Genomic DNA, 22,785 nt, shown 5'->3' with positions numbered 1-22,785 from the left:
AAAAAAAAAAAAAAAAAAAAAAGTGCCTCTGCTTGCATTATATTGTTAATGCTTGAATTCTGTTTCAAGTATTCCTAACAGAGTATAAGTAGAAAGTAATTCTTTGTAGATAATTATTTAAGACTGGTTTTCTTTGATTAAGTTTAAGATAAGTCATTCTACAGGTCATTGTAAAAGCTCATGTCATTCTTTTCTAGAAGGAAATTGGGATCCTTTATAATACTGTAATATTTTGACATTTTTATTTTAAAGACTTATTATGTATTAGAGCAAGACCATAAACAGAAAACTCTCATAAATTATAAAAGTGACACTGTCCTCCAGTGTTGTCATGTTTTTTTTTCTGCTTTAGAAGTCTTACTTTGTAAACAAGGCCTTTGTCAAATTCTCCTAGCTCAGCAGCTTTTTGATACCCCAGAGAAATAATAAATCACTATTTATGACATCTTGACATGCTGCCATGAGGACAACTGAATTATCACAAATAAAATGCTAAGGACTATTTCCCAGTTCTAGCAAGTTGAGGGACTGCTAGTAAGGCCTAATTTTAACCACCAGAAGTTTTGACTGTTTCTGGTCAATGTGATTTTAAAGGAAGAAAGGGAGAGTTAGTTGTTAACATGAGTGGCCTTAGAAAAATCTATACATAAGTCACATTTCCCTTCTACATGATTTCTGGTGAACAGATCAGACTATTTCCATAATGTGAAAAGCTACACTTGGGGGCTACTGCTGATTTCTTTTCACTTTTTTTAATATTAAAAAAATTACCTTCTAAATAATTCCTTTTCTTTAAATTTGGTATTTCAGAGATTGTTTTTGGCCAATAGAGGGATGCTAAATTTTCTGTCACCTTTGAAAGAGTTCTTATTGTGAAACTTTAATATATTAATCTAGCCAGTTAATAAAGTCATGGGTCATTCCATAAGTAGTTAGGAACAGAAGCTACAGATTGTGGTAATTTATTTGGTAGAGTATTTAGGAAGGCCTAAGGTGTTTATGTTTTCCATAAGGAAAGTTGTGACTTTCTTTTTTTAAAATATATTTTTTTTAGTTTTAGGTGGACGCAATATCTTTATATTTATGTGGTGCTGAGGATCAAGCCCAGTACCTCATGCATGCTAGGTGAGCGCTCTCCCACTGGGCCACAAACCCAACCCCAAGAAAGTTGTGACTTTTAATACTTGGAAGGGAATATAGGATTCTAAAACTACAGTCTGTCAGACTCATTATTCAAGACAGCATATTTATTTGCCTAAAGTATTTATCACCAGGATCTTGCAACCTGGGTTTGGAAAACGTTAAAGCTTTATTACTGTTTATTTTAATTTTATTATTTCTCATGTTAATGTAGTCCTTTTTCTTGCAAGTGTTCAGAATATAACTTTTAAGTAATAAAAGTTTTAAAGGTATAGTTAAAGGTGTTTAAATAATTATGCCTTAGCAAAACATACAATGGAGCGGATGAAAGCCAGTAGCTAAATGGCTAGGTCTTTTGAATGTTGTCTATAAACATCTTTTTAATTCACTCAAAATGATACTTTTGATATGGAATACAAAATATTTGATTTTTGACATAAATGGTAACTTCTAGGCTTCTGGGTTCAAAATATATTATTATGCAATGGAAACCTAGTATGGAAGTGATACTTTACTAGATATATAAGATTTGCAGGACATTTAGACAGCTATAATCAGGCCAAATGCTTGTATAATTTAATGGATTTTGAAACATAAAATATTCTATTAGGTGGACAAACATCAATATAAGCCTCATTCCTACACTAATATGTGATCTACATCTGTGCAAGTACTGTTATCTTAGAAACTTTTTACAATCTGACCAATTTAAATATGAACTGGCCATTTTATAAATTGATGTGTAGGATCCACACAAGTTGAAATAAAATTTAAAATTTCAAAACCATTAAATGTAGCTAAAATCTCCTCCCTTTTAAAACTGAATTCAGAATTTGTGAGTTAAAATTACTTAAAAATGAAAGAAACAATTTCTCAACAAGAAAAGGATTGTCATACAAATTCTCCAAGGGGGCCCTCTATCAGTTTACACATCAGTTATGTTTTTTTTTTCTTTTGAGTGGTTGTACATTTCTTTACCTATTTGATGTGGTGTATTCTAGTTTTTGCCAATCCTCTGGGAGATGAGTCGTTACCCTGGAAACTGAATGTCTGTAAGGTAAACCCTGTCCCATCTTCAACCAGTGCTTTGTAGAATGGGGCATATAATAGCTTTGCAAATATTTGCAACTATTTTGTGGTTTGCTGTTGTGCTGTTCTGAAATGCTATTAAGCAGAGTCTAAAATTCTGTTAGAAAATCAATGGTCTGTAATTGAGAATTTATGTATTTTACAAAATGTACCTGAACATTTAAACATAGAAGTAGAAATATAAACTGCTCAGGCTTTCTGGTACAGAGAGATCAGGGCAAGCTCTCTTGAGTTGATAGGGCAGATAAGGTCTTAGAGATGGTGTATGGTTGGGGAAGGTGGTGAGTGCCAATCATACCAGATCAGAAGAAAACCCTGAGATCACAGGCATCAAGCCCAAACAAGCTGTGGGAGGACCATTGAACCTGTTTTGACCTGGCTGCCTGGGGCAAGAGGTTCCAGTTGGGAAGAGTTTTCAGAAGATATAGTCAGAGATTGTAGAAAGACTTGACTTCCAGGCTATAGCATAAATATTTTATCCAGTGTGTGTTGAAGGCTTGTCTCTCAAAAGGTTTGAGTCAAAAGGATGCATGAACAAAGTAATATTTTAGATTAATCTGGAGAGTTGTAGATTCAAATTTAAGATGAGAATTGGAACCTTTAGAAGAATTCTGGCAGTAGTGCACATTTGTATCCAATAGCTTACAAAATGTTTTCATATCTATCTAATATTTTATTTGGTTCATCTTGCAATTGAGGTTGTAGCTGGTTTCTATTATGTCTATTTTGTAGGTAAGGAATTTGTAACCTGAAGAAGGTCATAAATGGCAATTATCCATTTTAATTGCAGTGGACTTGAAGGGTTCATTGTTGAAGTTTTGTTGCTGCTGTGAAAGTCAGGGCAAGTTGGGCATATTAAAAATAATCCTTCATGTATATAACCTTGGTTCATTTGGCATATAATGGTTGAATTGCACTGCTAAGTAAAAGTGTGCCATCTCAACTAGGAATTTTAAAGTCTGCATTTCAAATTCTTCTTTTGTATGTTTGATGTATAAATAAAACTATCTTAGCAAAAAGAAAAGGAAGTGGCTATTATTGATTCTTATCAGTATCCAAAATGAGGTTGCCTTGCAAAGGACCTAACATGACCTGGGAAGAGCAGGCATACATGTAAATGTATATGAGTGATTGTATTGGGGGGTGTCATGCTTTGAAACTGGCTTTCAATGGTTTAGTTTGTTGGCTTTTGTTATGACAAATTGCCTAGAAATTTGGTTCACCTGAATTTTTGGAGTGATAAGTTATCTGTGATTAAGGCTCTAGCTACCAATGGACATGAGTCCTAGATTACAGGGATACCTTGCTGCAGTGCTTCTTTGTGGAGGGGTCTCCAACACTTTGGGTCATTTGGTAGTCACATTTTTTGAAACAATTTTTCCTCTGTGGGAACATCATCAGTCCTCACTAAGGAGGCCATCAGATTGAGTCACAGGTAAACTCTTACATGATGGTAGCTCAAGGTATCTGTGGGGATGATGATGTGAAGAGCCAGAATCCAGCACAGGCAATGCCTGGGGCTCATGGGGGACTAATTAGTGCTGCAGTTTGTTGTTATCTTCTGTTGTGCAGAGCCTCCTCCAGCCTTTGCCAGGTCTGACTCTGGGCAAGGGTGGTCCCAAGGCAGTTTATTTAGAGTGAAGGCAGCAGTTCCACACACCCCGTCCTAATTTGTTTCCCTGATTGAAGGATGAAGGAGAGTTCACAGATGCACAACAAAAGAGCAAAGTTTTAATCCAACAACTTTTAAAAACATACTTGACTTTGAAAGGGAGGGCTAGCTGACATGAATAACCATGAGGATGTGTTTTCAATGCCTTTCTAGGGTTTTGATGGAATGATTCATAACCTTAGCTTTAATGCCAGTGTGATTTTGTGTGTGTGTGTGTGTGTGTGTGTTTATGGCACAAATCATATTGTACACTGTTTAAAGTTGTATGTTTCGGACCAAGAAGCAGCGTGGGCCTTGGTAATGTTTCACCATCTCTGCAGACAACCTTGGCCTCTAAACAAGATTCCTGGTAGATTTATTTCCTTTATCTTCTTTGCTGTTCTCCTTACCCACTGCCTGCTCTCCCATCAAGAATAACAGTGCTGTGCCCCAGTTCTAGCAATGTTGCTACTTCTGTGGAGGAATTAGCAATTCATTTATAGAGAAAGCTACATAGAAAACAAGAATCAGGGCGTCGGGTCAGAGATGTTCTGAATCAGCAAACAGACATAAAAAGAACTCTTATCTTAACTATCTCTGGAGCCTTATCATTCTCCAGTAGCAACCAGAAAACTTTAAAAAGACTGAGTTATTGTTAGGGATATGAACTGGGCTCAATTCTTATTTCTGATATTTTACCTGTAGTGTGGCTCTCAAAGTCTGTCTGTAAAGTGAGCAGTAGGAAAAGATATTCTGGAGATGCAAACTTCCCTGTGCTTCCTTATGAGCTTTGGTAAAGGGCAGTTTAAGAGGTATTGTCTAGGTTGGTGACCTTCCCCAAACTGATTTAGAAACATTTGTTTTCTTTAACTGAAGGTCTGGCCTCTCCCTGATTCCCCTTCCTTCCTCCACCTTCCAAGCTGAAAGCATCCCTCCTACCCTGCCACCGTGTGGACATTCTAACTGTGTATGTCTCCTTGTCTTGGAGGGTCTTCCATCTTGTTGCCATTTTTGCATTTAGTCTTTCTTGCCTAGCAGACTTTCAGAGTCCTGGGGGAAGCACTCAGATCTGATCATATTTGTGTGCACTACATACCTTGTGCCTGGTGGACACTCCGTAAAGAAGAAAGGCGGAAAACACATCCTTTGGGTGTTTGATTCAACATCACCAACCTCTTCAGATTGTGACATGGCCTTCACCTCATATTCTCTCTAGAGCTCTCCTTTACTTCTCTCTCCCTTGATATTTTAATGCATGATCACAGCCAAATCCTGATCTTTGCAAAATACCTCCCTCATGGTTTGCATCTTTGTTTCTTTGTCCTCCATTTTCCACCCCTGCACATTGTTCTGGCCCTAGTGAAAACTGTCTGTCCTGGCAGATGGCTGGCCTGGTCTTTGCAACAACAGCTCATCCTTGGGCTGAGAGTCAAGTCATAAAAAAGTTTTGACTTGGGGTTTCATTCCTGTTAACAGATGTGACTTTGGGTAGGCCATGCTGTCTCTCCCTGCCTTCCTGGCTTCATCTTTTTAATGGGGGTCATGACAATATGTCTCCTCAATTGAGGTCACTAAAATTATTATGAAGCACTTGTATGTTTAAATATTGCTATGTGTGTGAGGGTCTTAGATTTTTCTGTGAGTCGTGATTAGACAGTACGTCGTAAGTTTTGTCAGGGTTGTCATAGTTGGAGTGGTGACCCTTAAAATTCCATGGGGTTGAACTCCTTTTAATATGCAGATAGATGTGCTGAGCCTTTCAGCTAAGGAGGGGAAGGACAGTTGGGCCGAAGATGACTGACGGTGGTGTTTGTGGTGTGAGGCACCAGCGCCTTTTATTTTCTAAAAACACACACTCCCCAGTTGTAAAGGCAGGAATGTCAGAACCAAAAGAAGACACGGTGTACTGTTGGAAAATTCTTGCCTAGGAACACAGTGGCCTGGCCCTCAGGGAGTCCTGACTGGGAGAGAGGAAAGCATTATGGGGAAGAGGAGGAAACCCACAGTGCATGCCTATGGGAGGTAACTGTACCCTCCCTTAGGCACATTTTCCTCATTGTATTAGTCACATAATGTGGAACAGGTCCTTCTGTGACAATGTACATCTCCTTCCTGAACACAAAAGAAAATAGGTTGTGGGTTTTATCAAGTGGACAGACCTGCCTGCACCTATCAAGGTCATCTGAGCCCCTTCCTCTCCTCTTGCCCTCCTGTGCCCATTCCCACCCTGGCCACCTCATCTCCATATTCTCTTTTGTGCTTTGGAGAATAGAAAAGGGGTCAGGATTCCTATGGATACCATAGGGAGAAGCTGAGTTAGCCAATGCTAGACTTCAAACCTCAACCATACTAACTTGTAATAACATGTGCCTCTGCTTGAGGTTTGAGACTTGTACCTCTTGGCAGTTTATACCCCCAGGTTTATTCTGCAGGAAAGTTGCCACCAGAAATGTGAGCAAGAATAAGAGGTCAGAACTACTGGCCTCATCTTTGTAAGGTCCTCCTGTTGGGTACCCTTGGGTCATGGTAGCCAGAAGCAGATCCTGGGATAGCCCTGGTTTTGACATGGAGATTCATTAGTGAACTCTACCACATACAGGGTTGGGATGGAGTCTTTGAGATGCTTCTGGGGCAGCGGGCATAGACTCATGGATTCACAAGGCAGGTACCTTTGAGATAATCCTATGGGAGTCTACAGGAAGCCTACAGCTGCTAGAGGAAACCCAAGCACTTTCCCCAGGGCTCCAGTAGGGTGGTCTTAAGATTTGGACCCAGGTCTTTGGACTTCTGCTTGGCTTGGAAGTCAGTGAATACCACACTCAGTTTCTGTGAGAGTTCAGATTCCTGCCATTCACTACCTGTTTGGCATGAGATTAAACTATACTATTTTTGTGAGCCATACCCGTTCATCACATCCATGAGTCTGAGGGTTCTCTTCTTATTAAATGGTTTTCCTATGTAACATGTTCCTATATTAACATTCCACTTATGTGCCTATGATTTTCCATTTCCCTTCCAATATGCTTTTCCCTCTAAGAAGTTTTTAATAGTTTCCTTTAACAAAAAAACAAGGAGCATTTTTATGGGACTCTGTGTGAGCAGTTACAACACACTCTAAGATTCTCAGATGAAATTGATAATGATGTATATTAAAATGTACAACTTGAGAAGTTGGAATCAGCCTATCTTTTGAGTATTTTGTATCTTCATTGTTCAAAACTCGTGGTATATTATCAGAATACCTCTTGAAGCTGATTTCAAGGTAAACCATAACAGGAACTAAGCAATTTCCTTTTATTCACTAAAAAATAAAAGGGTGGATTAGTTTGCTGATATACATGAAAGAACATTATAACTTGTAGTACCCCTGAATTGACGTCAGCTTCCTAAATTTAAAGTGCTGACTGAACATGTGTGTGTTTGTGTGAGAGTGGGGGTGGAAGGAAAAAAAAAGTTACTTCTGCCTGCTTTGTTAGTAACAAAGAATAAATAATAATATTTGGCTTTCTGGTGAATTCAGGATTATAATTCACCCTTGATACTCTTGATACTCCCCTGTTTTAGAAACCAGTTGTACTGGGTTCTCTTACGTCCATGTTGTAGCCCTGCTTTTATAAGCCTTATGAAGTAGCCTTTTCCTACTTCCCATTTTAGCCCTGGTTTACTTACTGGAAGGGCCTGAATTTTTACCTACCCTTTAATTTTTTTTTTTTTTGTAAGCAGACACACCTCAAACACTGATTACTCTTTAGTTTTCATTTATAAAATTAGAAATTTCAAGTTTGCCCTTGAAATTTCACCTTCAGTTTATTCATCAGCTGTCCTTTGAGTACTTGCTGTGTGCTGGTAGGAGGTGCTGGGGATAGAGGAGTGGAGAAGAGCCAGACTGTGCCTTTGTGTCCCTCACATTCTAGACACACAGCCAGAAATGACAGTGGGTAATGAGGAATGGATCTAATGTTTTTGTTTGGTGCTTCCTCTCACCACTGGTTTCACTATGGAAAGAGCCCTGTTCTGGGTGATTAGACGGCTGCAGTCTAATTCTATCTCTGCTGCTAAATGGTAGGTAAGCAAGTTACCTAAGATATCTCATTCTGTATTTCTGGGGGTTAATGGTTGGAAAAAAAACTTCTGCGTGTACAGATGTGTGCCTCTAAGGTAACGTTAGAATATTGAACAGTTATTAGCGTATTCAGCTCTTGCTGGGATTGTTGAATTTGGATGACATCTTGTTTCCTCATTTCTGCTCATATCCAAGGTGCCATTGTACACAGTGTGTGAGGAAGCCTTGGAGCATGGGTGATAGAATTAACCTTGCTCTGCTGAAATTGGAGAACCAGAATGTCTGCACCTACACCCTGGTCCACTAGTCATGGACCACATCTCCCAGGGATGCTTGAGCAGAGCAAGGCCTGGGACAAATCACTGGCCTTCACTGTCCAAGTGTCTCAGTTTCAATTAGTCTCTGGCAGGAGGACCACATCTTACTATATCTTTTCTGATCACTGAAGGTCCAGTGGAGATAGCAGAGGGAATAACCCTGAATAAGAGTGGCCGTTTGTTGTGTCAGGTCCAGCTATGTTTCTTACACATACCATTGCATTTAAATCATTTAAAGGTTACATAACTTAACTAGTAATCACAGATGTGGGTATTGGAACATCTATTTGTCTGATCTTCATAGCTTCTGTTTTTTCCATGATTGGAGCTTGTCTTTCATTCTCTATATGAAATTCTATTTTTTTTTCTCCTTTTAACTATCTGGAATTCTCTGTGAAGTTTTGAATGCTTGTTGACTCATGAAAATGGGTCTTTCTTGGATACATTTTAAAGGGGTTTCTATTCTAATGGCTTTGGGGGGACGGCTAATGACTTATAAGGTGTCCAAGACAGTATTTAATGGAGAGCATTAGTTGACTTCAGTAATAAATTTCAAACTTGTTTAGATTCTGCTTATGTGTTAAATTTCAGTTTCTCCAGTGAGTCTTTTTGTATCTTGGATGATTTATATCTTTCTGGGGAATCATTTAGAGTGTGTTTTTTTAAACAAGTGGTCTTCATAAAGACTGGGGCAGGCAGATATATGTCACACTCACTCAAACATCTGGACGAGACCGGGCAGTTCTGTTTGATGTTTGTTAGAGAAATGGCACCATCAAATGCTAACGACTGTTTTATTCTGATCTTAACATCATGTTTAAAACATTCCTTTCTTTTTCTCTGCTTTCCAACTTAGTGTCACTCTACTGCCTGACAGAGACAGGAGAAGTAAATGTCCACACCCACAGACCCTGCTGCGATGCCCCACCCGGGGCCCTCGCCAGGGCCTGGGCCCTCTCCTGGACCAATCCTCGGACCTAGTCCAGGCCCAGGACCATCCCCGGGTTCTGTCCACAGTATGATGGGGCCAAGTCCTGGACCCCCCAGCGTCTCACATCCTATGCCAACCATGGGCTCTTCTGACTTCCAACAGGAAGGCGTGCATCAGCTGCATAAGGTTAGAGTTTACTCTCCCCTTTGATCTGTCTTCTGAGTCGTGGATGGCTAATATTCCTGATAACCCACAACTTTTTTTTCCTACTATGGTTAACAAGGAGAATCAAGCCAGATCTTTGACTTATCTTGTATATTATTAAAAACACACATTTTGAGGCACTTTTATTGCTACAGATGTACCAGTCATGAAAATCAGATGTTGGCTTTTTAAAATACTGAGTTAGGCTGTGCATTTCTGACAGATTCTGTGACTTTTGGGTTGAAGCTATTTTGGCTTGGTGAATGAGTTTATTAGTGAATAAGTCTTGTCTTTTCCTGTCTCTGTTAAGTAACTTATATCATGTACAAATGAGTGTATTGAGGATTATTCTTCCCTAAAAATTCTGATACTTACTTTTTAAAATTAGATCACTAAACGTCTCTGGGCATGGTAGTGCATGCCTCTAATTCCAGCAACTCAGAAGGCTGAGGCAAGAGGATTAAAAGTTTGAGGACAGCCTCAGCAACTTAGTAAAGCCCTCCGCAGCTTAGTGAGACCCTGTGTTAAAGGACTTGGGTACATGGCTCAGTAGTAAAGTGCCCTTGGGGTTCAATTCCTAGTACAAAAAAAAAAAAAAATTCTAAGAGTAGAAGGAAGGAGTCCTTTTCTTCTTTTCTACAGATTTTTAAAAACATTTTATTGAAATTAAATCATTTTTAGGAATCCTTAAAATGCACTTTACTGTCTTTCTGTGAAGTAGTCTTATTCTGGTTTTGGAAGAAGACTGATTTTGCAGTTCTCAGGTCCAACTGTTTGTTTCTGGACTAAGATAATAATGATCCTCTCTATTTATGAGACTCAGATTTTTGCTGTGAAGATGATCAGATTGGTACAGTTTAGCATTATGCCCTCACAGGAAATATGAGGAAGAGGGAAAAGACATCTTTCTTTTCTATTGTGGGTTCTGAACCCAGTGGTGCTCAACCACTGAGCTACATCCTCAGCCCTTTATAATTTTTATTTTGAGTTGAGGGTCTTGCTAAGTTGCTGTGTCTGGCCTTGAATCATAAGATCCTACTAACTCGGCCTCCTGTACATCACCATGCTCAGCAAGAGAAGAGACTTTCGAGGCTCAACAAGATCCCTTGCAACAATTTGCTTCGAGTTAGTAGTAGCTAAAGAGAATCTGTGAGGACATTGTACAATTTTTGAAAGTTTTGTCTCATGTGACATGTAGAGGTTTTTATACCCCTTTGCATGACATCACAAGTGGGGGGGGGCTGCTGCTTGATATTCAGCAGATCTATAGGGTTCTCTAAAGAAACAAAACCAATGGAAGATATAAAGAGATTTATGAAAAAGCATTGACTCATGCAGTTATGGAGGCTGAGAAGTCCCACATCTGCAGTCAGTAAGCTGGAAATCCAGAAAAGCTGGTGGTATTGGTCCAGTTGGAGTCTAAAGTCCTGAGAACTAGAAGAGTCAAAGGTGTAAGTCCTAGTCTGAGGTCAGGAGAAGGGCAACATCCCAGTTAAGCAGTCAGAAAGAGAGAAGGAGAGAGAGAGAGAGAGAGAGAGAGAGAGAGAGAGAGAGAGAGAGAGAGAGATCGATCTCGATCTCCAGTGCACAACATCTCCTCAAGTCTACCTTTGTGTATGTTTTGGCCCCCTGTGGGTTGAATGATGCCTACCCACTGGGGAGGGCAACCTGCTTTCCTCAGTTCAGTTCAGAGGGTAATCTCATCGCCAAACACCTTCACAGACATTCACAGAAAGAATGTTTAACCAAATATCTCGGCACCCCAGGGCCTAGTCAAGTTGACACAGAAAGTTAACCATCAGAGAAGACAAGCAGTAGATGCTGACTTGACACAAAAAGATCACCACAGAAAAAAGTGACCTCTAATTGTGTAGGACTTTAGGTCAGTTTTAAGGGAGGATATGGAAGAACCATTTTAAAAAAAATGTTATTTGGTGATTTTCAAATCAGGAAAGTAGTATGTGCTTATTTTGAAAAGAGAAACAATACTGAAATAAATCGGAAAACGGTTATCCTGGTTTTCATCCCAGGTAACAGCCTGTTGTAGTGCATTTCTGACCTTATCTTCCTTCATGTTCAGTAAAAACGTCCTATTAGCACAGATGTGCATATATAGGTGGGAGGGTTTTTGTTTTTTGTTTTCTGCTTTTCTTTTGCCGTAATAGTATCATATTGTCTCGAATCATGTTGTCATTATTCGTTACTTCCTCTTTTGATTTAGTAGTAAATCATGGATATTTCTGCAGTATCCCCAAGTTCCCTCTCTCCTTTTTTTTCCCTTTAAATCCATTTTCACTTTGTCAGACATCTAGAGAAATAAAACCGCTTGTTTTCTGTATCGTATTTTGTGGGAACCTATTGATACACTACAATCATTAAATTATCTTGTGTTTAGATTAATTTAAAGCTGTATTCTAGCTCCAATCTATTTCTAGTAAACACTTGCCTAAGTGAATTACAGAAATTTAGAAAGACTTGGGGATGGATGTCTCACCTTCAAAATGAAAGAGAAAATGAGAAGGAAATAATATTTAGCTAACCTTTATTTATTATTTAGTCATTTAAAATGAAGCATGTAAGTGAGGGTTGGGGCCATGTTCTGTTTTTGTATGTGGTGGTTTTATTGATTTTTTTTTTTTTCTCTTCTGGTCTCTCTGTTTGGGTTACCTGCCATCTTTCTCACACTCTCTCATATTCTCACCCTCTCATGCTCTTCTCTGTTTCGTGTGGCTCTGATGTTGTGATTCTTATGGTCTTTGCCGTCCTCCTTTAGCTCCCTATAGCCCTGGCCTATTCCCAGTGAGGATTGGACCCAGAGGCAGCATGGGGCTCACACCTGCTGGCCAGATGCCTCACTTTCTTATGTGCTTTTTATAGGCTGCTTTCTTCCTTGTCTTACCCCTCCTTCTCCCCCTGAGCTTCAGCTTTTTGCTTTTCAACATTACTGGAAATAAATAAACAAGTAGCCTAAATACATCTGCTGTGTTGCTTTGATTTCCTCCCTATTATTACTATTTAACAGGCTCAGTGACACTCTTTATACCAGATTTTTCCCATTTTTCTTCTGAACATCCTCTTTATGGTAAATTTTTCCTCTTTTCAAGTGCATGCTTTTGACTCTGCAGAAATTAACTTTCTTTTCTCCAAAACTGCAAACACTCATACTTTCTTGCTTGAAGTCATTTGGTTTCTATAAACTCCTGGAAATATTCCTTTCAGGCTGTTTTGAACATGGCCATTACAGTTTGGGGAGGAATAGACTTTTCCTTTTTCAAACACAGGCTCCATTGCCCAATTCTGGATTGGATTAATGTCGATTCAATAGCTATTTATTGTGTGTCTGTCATGTACTGGGCCTCAACCTGGGGTCCAGCCCCCATAGTCAAATTTATTTCCAAACTGTGCCTTTAACCTCTTCCAGCCCTCCTCCCCCTGGAGCTTAGCTGTCTGTTTCACACTTGTGCCTTTTCTGTATTCACCCCCATTCCCTTCTCTGCCTTGTCTGTTCCTCTCTTCCCAACTGTCATGGAACTTTCTGGTTTCCAGCTTTTTAACTTTCCATAGTTCCTTCCTCTCCAATGAAAAAAAATTTACAACATCAACAACAACAACAAAATAGATCATCGCAGATCCTTCGGATAGTCTTCCTCAGACGCCAGACTCACTTCATCTTACAATAGTCTTCAAGACTCCTTCAAAAGGGTATGAAAAAATAACTTATATTTGTGTACTTGTGAACAGGACTTCATTTTTATTGGCAGGTTGTGACATGGCTGAGTAAAAAAGTTCAGTGTTTTTTTTTTTTAAAAAGCCTTAACTTTTGATTTCCAGATAATTTAGCTGATCTTATTGGTAAAAGTTTTTTTTCCCCTCTCACCTGTGAGATGTAAAATATGTGACTATAGAGTGGGTAATGGATGACTGTGTCACACTTTTGAAGACTTCGGAGAGAGTTCTTTAAACTACAGTTAGAGATATTATACCTTAAAGAATTGTCTAACTGATGCCCTTTAAATGTTTCAGCCCATCGATGGGATGCATGACAAGGGCATTGTGGAAGATATCCATTGTGGATCCATGAAGGGCACCGGTATGCGACCACCTCACCCAGGAATGGGTCCCCCCCAGAGTCCAATGGATCAACACAGCCAAGGTTTGTGTCTGCTGCACACCTGATTGTGGTTCTGTATGTTTTATATAACTTCCAAAAAATGTGTCTGAGGAGGGTCAGATTCAAAGATTTCTTTTCCCTGTAGAAAACTACCCCTATCCTTACCAACATAACTTTATGATTTATTTGGACAATTTTATTTCCAAAGTCCTAGTAATTTTACTAGCCACCATGTGTCCAAGCATGCTGCAAAGTGCTTTATGTACTTTACCCAAGATTTTTACCATGATCTTGTAAGGTAAATAATGTTACCACTGTTTCATAGATAGGAAAGCTATAGCTCATCAAATTTACTTTGTTTTCCTAAGTTTATACATCTAGTAAGTGACAGGGCCAGAAAGAGAATCAGATCTGCCTGCCAACAACAGTGTAATGTGAAGGTCATGTGAGTCCCTACATTGTTTGTAAGGTGGTGTTTTCTGGCAGTGAAATTAGTTGTTATCACTGGTGGGTGGCTGTATTATTTTCCTAGGGCTATCATAACAAATGACCACAAACTGAGAGGCTTGAAACAACACAAATTTATTCTCTTACAGTTCTAGAGGCCAGAAGTTCAAAATCAAGGTGGCACTAGGGTGATGTTCTCTCTGAAGGCTTTAGGGAAGAAGCCTTCCTTGCTTCCTGTTAGCTTTTTCTGGCTGCCAGTAATCCTTGACATTCCTTGTCCTATGGATGAATCACTCAGTTCTCTGTCTCTTTCTTCACTTGACATTTTCCCTGTGTCTATCTCTGTATTCAGAGTTCCCTCTCTTTATAAGGATGTTAGTCATTGGATTAGGGCCTCCCCTAATCCTAGTATGACCTCATCTTAAGTTGACTACATCTGTATAGATCTTGTTCCCAGATAAGGTCATAGTCACATGTTTTGGTATGGAGAGGAACACAGAAACTCACAACAATGACCAGATGGATATAGGTTAGATTTCTTTTCTCCTTTGAGCCTTACATGTTCTCTTTCCTTCTGTCACTATTGAAGACATATTAAAATACTTCAAAGCACTTTTTACAAAATTTTGATTCTAGGGATTGAACCCAGGGGCACTTTACCACTGAACTACGTCCCCACTCAATTTTTATTTTTTTATTTTGAGACAGGATCTCACTAAGTTCCTGAGGCTGGCCTTGGACTTGAGATCTTCCAGCCTCAGCCTCCCAAGTCACTGGGACTATAGGCATGCACCATAGCCTTTAAAGTCTTTTAAATACATTGTAGCCTGATTTCAGAATGATAGTGTGGTTAATTCAGCATGGGAGAGGCATACATTATTGTACCACTAATTGACATTGATATGTAAATATTCTAATTTAAGACTACTATGGTTTACACTTTGCTGTATATACTCCTATGTAATTAAGTGTGCTTGAGTTTTTCCTTCATCCATGACCAGATATCCATCCACTGAAAGAAAATATTTGTCTGGGAGCATTTAGAGAAGTATATTTTTAATTCTAATAGTAATTCTAAAATAGAATTGCTGTTTTTTTGAAATAAAAATAGACAAGTTATGGAGGCGTCAGAGTGCTTCTCCACTAATATCTAAATGGGCCTTTTGAACATCCCCAACTCTGATCTGAATTTTGGTGGCAGGCAGGTATGATGGTTACACCTAACTTATAGAATCTTGACCATTGTCAGAAAGGCAGTCTGAAGCATTCTGGCATTTTACAATACAAGAAGAAAAAAATTGACCCATTTAGTGCTAAGAATGGATTAAAACAGCATTTCTAGGTTTATATTTTAAATTCTAAAGGCCCAGATATGTTTGTAGAGCTAATAAAGATCACATTTTAAATTCCTGAGTGGTGTAGATGAATTATATGCAGTGATTCTTAAATCCAGGTGGTGGCTTTCTCTGCTCCTGACTCTAGTAGTGAAGTTACAGGAAAACCTCAAAACAAAACAAAACAAAACAAAAACAAACAACAACACCAAAAATACTGAAAATGCACAAGTCAGAATTGATAGCAGTTTTGCTTTTATTTCTTTTAAAATTTCTCCAATGGCTTGGCTCCCTTCTTCAACTGAAGAATTATCTTCTTATTTATCTTGGAGTCTCCAACACTAGGCAAGATGTCTAGCACATGACTGGAAGGACACTTGTAAGTTTTGTTCAGTTAAGGTATAGAAAGAAACACATGCATTCAAAAGTCAACAATTATAAGTAGATCTCAATTTTTATATAAGTTCTGTAAGTTATAATTACTTTGAAATGCAGAGGTCTGCAGTCAGTGGAATCAAAATTAACGTGTAATGTTATTCTCTAAAATAGTAAAGTGCATTGTGGGCTAGGGAATAAATTAAAGGTATATTTTTTGAATAAAGGAGTGTTGGTATAATGTAGTCCTATTCTTTATAATGATCTAGAAGAATTTAGACTTGCTTAATAGCATGTATCTTTAAAAACTCCATTGTAGAGAAAGCCATTTATAAACACACAGGTACAGAGAGGTGTGGTATTGATCAAAAGGCTGCTAGCTTTAACTACCTAGCAACCTATTAGGTTATTTTAAGGTATTGGTTGGGAAGCAAAACCATTTCCTTCAATAAATACTGGATGGTGTACCTTATGGTCCAAATGATAACATTGTTTATTTTTAGTGCATTGGACAGAAAAAGCCATCATAGGCAGGTATACAATATTTAATGGGCATGTGTGTGTAGAGAAAGTTCATCTAAATCTGGCACTTACAAATTCAGGATTATGAATAGGAGAGAGGTTAGTGCTTCTCTCTCAGAGGCAAGGTGAAACTGGGGAGATAATGGCCCTTGAAGACCAGGGAGGGGAAACTGCCACTTTTTAACTACTTTTGAATGAGCCAATCAAATAAGATTTCAGAAAGAGCAGAATCTGCATCAACATTGTCATCCTCAGACAAATGTATACTCACTCTCAGGCAATTTCTTCACCCTGTTTTCTCAACTAAGGATAATTACCAAAATATGTTATGTTGTTACATCATTTAGATTCTGTTTTTCCTCAAGTTTTATGAAATGCTCTTCGTATAGGGGGAAAAAAATCTCTGTAGCTGGGACCCTGTCACAGTGTTAATGTCACACTGTGACAGAATGATTCTATTAACATCTTCTATGAATTCTGGGATAAAATTCCTCCCACCCCCCGTTTCTTCTTATCAAATTTCAGGTAAAATTTCTTGGCATTAACTTTCCAGTGATCATGTTCTCAGAGTCTGCATTCTTGTGCTTAATGGAACCATCTCACTGTTACAACATTGCTTTGCCATGTCTCACCCTCGTAATGATGCCTTGTTCATAGTTTAAAGGATAGACCTGATAAGCATTGCTAGGTAGTTGAGTAAAAATTTCATTGTTTAGTATTTTGGCCCATTGTATCAGGCATCCGATGCCTTGTCAACCTTAGGAAATGGGAATGACCAGAAAGCAGAAGACACATGGCCCATTTTACCACAGTAGGTGTAGGGTTGTCCAGAAAGATGCCATAATGAGCAAACTATCATTTTATACCAGCATTACAATTAAGGGATGAATGTAAGCCTCATTGTATTAGTTAGCTTTCCATTGCTGTGACAAAATACCTGAAAAAATTAACTTAACGAAGGAAGTAATTATTTTGGCTCAAGGTCTCAGAGGTTTTCAGTCCATGGTCAGCTGTCTCAATTCTTTTCTGGGCCTATGATAAGGCAGCACATCATGGTGGAAGGGTATGGAAAAGCAAAGCTATTCACCTTGTGGTGGCCAGGAAGCAAAGAGAGAGTGAGAAAGGGGCCTGGGACTAGATGTAGTTCTCAAGGATACTTCCTCATGGACTCACTCCCTTCAGCTAGGTCCCATCTCCAGCAGTTTCCACCACCTACCAATAACGCCATCAAATTATGAATCCATTAGTGGATTATTCCATAAATGAGATGAGAACCCTCATGATCCAATCATTTCCTATAAGCCCCACTACATTGGAGCCCACACCTTCAATTATTTGAGCCTTTGGGGCTCATTCTAGATCTAAACCATAATGCTCATCAAAAAGGAAGAATATTAATGATAGAAGTTAAGAATATGTTGTTGATGTCCTCTAAGTGTTTATTATAAATACCAACATGTTGGGACTTGAGTTTCTGCTAGTCTTTCAGACTAATTGGAGGGAAATCTTCTTGGCTTTCTTATAAAACCAACTAATTAGAGCCTTAATTGCTGATTGGTTTTTGTCCTCCCTCATGGAGTAGTAGGGCTTTGGGCAGTGAGACTTAGCAGTTCTTCCTTTTCTCTTCAGAGCAGGAGTTCCCTGAATGGACTTCCTCTTCTTACCAATCCATAGAACAGAACCCTGTTTTGTCTCAGGGGATCATGCTACATTTACTCCCATCTCCAAATGGCAATTAGAAAGAAAAGAAATTGTATCCTTTATTTTCTCTGATCTTGTGAATGTGTTTGTGAGTCCCTGTTCGGTGGTGGTCCCACCTTCATGGGCCTCTGTGACTGTACATGGAGGCACAGAGCTTTATCAGGTCAAACTTGACACAGATTTATATATACAGTCCTCACCTAATGATCACCTGTATGATGATCTGTGTTATAATTTGACACATAACATTTAATAGGGCAAAGACATTTCCTCTATGTGTGTTACTGTGTTTTGTGACACTTTTGATTTAATTAGCACTTTGTTCGAACTTGAGAGTCTTGGAATACTGTAGGTCACTTCATTTTCTCCTCCATATTGGATCTCCTCCAACAGCCCTCAATCATTGTAGAAATTTTTTGGCCTGGCTATACAGGTTGTCTCCTGAACTAAGTGCCTGGGAATTTTTGTCCATTTTAATTTTCATTCCTCAAGTAAAATATTCTTAAATTTCCCACTTAGATCTCTTATAACCTAACAGGTTACTCTCGTTTTTGTATTATATCCTAAATGGTGCTAAGTGGTGCTAAGAGAAACTTTTAAGTCCTTAACTTATTTTTGCATAGCAAAACACATTAGACCATGGAAAGAGAGTGTATACATTAGAACCAGACAGGTATTGGTTTAAATCTTGGAGCTGCCAGGATTTATTCTCTGAACCTACTTATTCTCTGAGGCTCAGTTTCCTCACTTTAAAAAATGAATTAATAGTGCACATCTTCTGGGGTTATTGGAGGACTGATGTAATAGTGCATGCTTTCCCCCATACCTTTGGGTCCTCCTTACCATTCCTGTACCCCTACCTGTCTGATTGCCACTGGCTGGAATCACCACTTTGGTTTACTTCCACCAACAACCACCTTACCCACAACAGAGCAGTCCAAGGAGACTGGTGATTAATCTCCCTGAGTGGTAGTAGTAGCCTGTGTTATAACCAGTGACTGATGATTGTAAGTGTCTAAATGCCCCAGCTTCTTCATCCCTTCTTTGGGATAATTGGAAGCAATTTATTTATTTCCTATCCCAGAGCTTTGCACTGGATTAATCTTCATGACCCACTGCAACAACTGCTTGATAATACACTTCTTATTGGCTGCCTTCCCTTCTTATATCACCTTCCTAAATCCCTACCAGTGTCCCTGCACCTCCCGGATAAATCTCCTGCACTTGGTCCTTGGATCACTCTCTGCTTCTGGGTGGAACTCATTTGGGAAATTGTGTAGAATCCCTTGTCCTCAATAACTGGAAATTAGTGGTAACTTGCATAATAATAGGCCAGATGATATTTGCTTTCCCTGTAAGACACTCTTCATTCCCCATTGAGATATGTTAGATGCCTTTAGGTTTTATTCCCTAAGTTGGAGCTACTTTTAATGTATAGCACTGTCCTCTGGTGCCTTTGCTTTAGGTGTACAACAGCCACTAACAGTTTGCCTTCTAGGATACAAGTGGCTATTGATCACTTGAAATGTGGCTAGTCGGAACTAAGATGTGCTGTGAGTGTAAAATACTTAACTGGATTTCAAAGACTTAGTATGAAAAAAATGACACAAAAGACCTCATCGATAATTTTTATATTATGAAATGTGGATATTTTGGATTTGTTATTTGAAATAAACTAGGTCATGAAAATGAACTCTGCTGGGAGGTAGGGAGGGAGAAAGTGCTGGGGAGTGATACTGGCCAAATCATATGGTTATATTGTGTGCATGTACAAATATGTAAAAACAAATCCCATCATTATGTATACCTACAATGCTCTGCTAAAAAATGTGAAAAAAATGAACTTCACCTGTTTTCCTTTTTTAATGTGGCTGCTAGAAAAATTTTAATGGCATACATAATATGCCATTACATAGTAAATATAATATATATAACTGATAAATTAGAGAAAATTTTTACCATATAGTGTTGTTGTAGAGTACTATTAGTATATTCAAGAATACCTCTCTTTCAGGGTCATGATCTCCTTGTGTTTTATTTTAGGTTACATGTCACCACACCCGTCTCCATTGGGAGCCCCAGAGCATGTCTCCAGCCCTATATCTGGAGGAGGCCCAACGCCACCCCAGATGCCACCGAGCCAGCCAGGGCCCCTCATCCCGGGCGATCCACAGGCCATGAACCAGCCCAACAGAGGACCCTCGCCTTTCAGTCCTGTCCAGCTGCATCAGCTTAGAGCACAGATTTTGGCTTACAAAATGCTGGCCCGGGGCCAGCCCCTCCCCGAAACACTGCAGCTTGCAGTGCAGGGGAAAAGGACCTTGCCTGGCATGCAGCAACAACAACAGCAGCAGCAGCAGCAACAGCAGCAGCAGCAGCAACAGCAGCAGCAGCAGCAGGCACCACAGCAGCAACAGCAGCAGCAGGCACCGCAGCAGCAGCAGCAGCAGCAGCAGCAGCAGCCGACCCTTGTTAACTACAACAGACCATCTGGTAGGTTAATATGCAACCAAACGAATAATGCCATGGTCCAGCTCGGATAAGAAAGACTGATCACACACACAGTGCTGGGTTGGAATAAGCCCAGGGCTGACTCAGTCCTTTGTTATACCTCGCCGACTCTCTTTTCTTGTTCCACTTAGATTGGCCAAGATTCTTGGTCTCCCACTGCTGTAGAGTCCTAGAGCAGTGTTTCTTAACCTTTGGAGACTCATGTGAACTGCTGACCTAGAAAGAAAGCACAATCACCCATAATTTTTCATTCTCTTGCAAAATCTTCATGTTTTCTAAGAAGCCTATCCACACACTTCAGGTTAGGGACACTTGTACCCACTGTGATATATCAACATAACTCCCTCCTTGAATAGGTCCCACCTGAGCCATTTTTATATTTGTTGTTTTTTTCTCCTTTTTGTTGGAAAAGCATTTAAGGAGGTCTACCCGAATTATACCTGTAGTAAAATAATTAATAGAAAATCAGAAACAAGGAAGAGTATTAAAAGAAGTAAGAAATTGAGGTCAGGGATGTGGGGACCGCAAGAGCCCTCCTAGTTGCTGTGGTCAAGCTTCAAAGGCCACTTGAGTTTCCTGACAGCCATAAGGAGAGGGGATCATGCACCTAACAATTCTCACCATTTAGAAGGAAGTTGCTTACCAATTTCTCACACAAAACCACTTATAGATTGAAAATATAAAGTAGATTTCCTGGGTAAGATTATTATTTAAATTACAGTAGTTCCTCAGTATTTGAGGATGATTGTTCTAGGACTCCTAAGAGATACCAAAATCCACAGTGCTCCAGTCCCTTATATAAAATGCTATAGTATTTGCATATAACCTGTGCATATCCTCCCTTGTGCTTTAAATCATCTCTAGATCATTTGAAATATCTAATGTAATTGAGTGCTATGTGAATAGCTGTTATTCCATATTTTTTAGGGAATAATGATAAGAAAAAGAACTCTGTCCATGTTCAGCACATAGGCAGTTATTTTTTCTGACTATTTTCTATCTGTGGTTGGTTGAATTCACAGATGTGGAACTGGTAGATATGGAAGCCTGACTATACTGTTATCCTCATCTTTATTATTGCAAGAGGCTTTGCATGATTAAAAACTTCAATAAAATTTATTCATAATAGAGTAACAGATTCCACATGACCAATGTCTTAGTCTCCGTGGCATAAAGTTAGAAGTTATGATATTATGTAATAGGTAGAGATGACAGAGTCCTTTGCATGGCCTTCTTGTGGTCTAACTTGATCCTGGTGATAGAACACAGAGGAATACAAAGGGCTGTAGAATGATGTTCTATGAAGGTTGTTTCATCTAGGATGGTGGTGGTTAAGAAATGGACAAGCAGAGTTTATAGTTCAGCTCTGATGAGAGCTTGGGATTGTGGGGAATGGGATGCTCCCTGGACATCGAAAACATTTCTTGTGAATGATTTCTACTCATTTGGGCAAGTCCTGAGATGCTGGTCATTAAGGAACAATTAGTTTGCTATGTTAGCACTCTTCTTAAGTTTTGTGACTCGAACAGTGGGAAATAATTCAGATCAGAATTTTTTTGTTTTTAAATATTTTATCTTTTGAGTTTGTGAGTTTTTTTCTGGTAGAGTCAGCTCTAAGAGTTGCCTTACCTGAATGATAAACTCGTCTTGTTAACTGTAGATATAGCATTAAGAATGGGTGTCTCAGGGCCAGTGGGTGTGTAACTCAGTGGCAGAGAACTTGCCTAGAATGCACAAGGTCTTGGGTTTGGTCCCTAGCACCGAAAAACAGGGAAAAAAGTGGTTGTGTTAGTCTGTTTAGGCTGCTATAACAATATAGGGTAAGCTAGGTGGCTCAAGAAGAACAGAAATTTATTTCTCACTGTTCTGAAGGCTGAGAAGTACAGCATCAAAGTGCTGGTAGATTTGGAGTCTGCTGAGGACTTTCTCTTGTATTTATAGTTGGCACTTTCTTATTGTGTCCTTATATGGTGGAAGGGAAGGGGTGAGGGAAATCTCTTGGGCCTCTTGTTTAAGGGCACTAATCCCATTCATGAGATCTCTGACACCCTAGCTAAATTACCACCCCGAGGCCCCACCTTCTAATACTATTTCTTTGGGGATTAGGATTTCAACATAAAAATTGGGTGGGGGGGATGGCAAACATTCAGATCATGGCAATTAAAAAAAAAGGTTTCAGTGGCTGGGGTTGTGGCTTAGTGGTAGAGAGCTTGCATTGCACATGTGAGGTACTGGGTTGGATCCTCAGCACCACATAAAAATAAATAAATAAAGATAATGTCTCTCTCTCTCTCTCTATATATATATATGTATATATATATATAATATATATATACATATATATATTATATATATATATAATATAATATATATATATATATATATATAT

At 39.1% G+C, this 22,785-nt stretch overlaps 1 protein-coding gene across 8 annotated transcripts in view; it reads left to right on the top strand.

The window, feature by feature from the left end:
* The window catches only part of Smarca2 (SWI/SNF related, matrix associated, actin dependent regulator of chromatin, subfamily a, member 2), a 171,675-nt gene that overhangs the window by 6,221 nt on the left and 142,669 nt on the right, over positions 1-22,785 (top strand). For 5 of the 8 annotated variants that reach the window (XM_015492887.2, XM_015492884.2, XM_015492886.2 and 2 more), the window contains exons 2-4: positions 9,117-9,377; positions 13,419-13,548; positions 19,929-20,378. In XM_015492887.2, the coding sequence (XP_015348373.1) occupies positions 9,153-9,377; positions 13,419-13,548; positions 19,929-20,378 (805 nt within the window). In that variant the 5' untranslated portion in view covers positions 9,117-9,152. Of the gene's footprint in view, positions 1-9,116; positions 9,378-12,941; positions 13,098-13,418; positions 13,549-19,928; positions 20,379-22,785 lie in introns of those variants that run through there. The other 3 variants (XM_015492889.2, XM_048806848.1, XM_015492888.2) reach the window with 2 other exon arrangements.

The sequence above is a fragment of the Marmota marmota genome, unplaced genomic scaffold (genome assembly GCF_001458135.2).
Source record: "Marmota marmota marmota unplaced genomic scaffold, marMar, whole genome shotgun sequence".
NCBI classification, from domain to species: Eukaryota; Metazoa; Chordata; class Mammalia; order Rodentia; family Sciuridae; genus Marmota; species Marmota marmota.
This window is presented reverse-complemented; position numbering and strand designations above follow the sequence as displayed.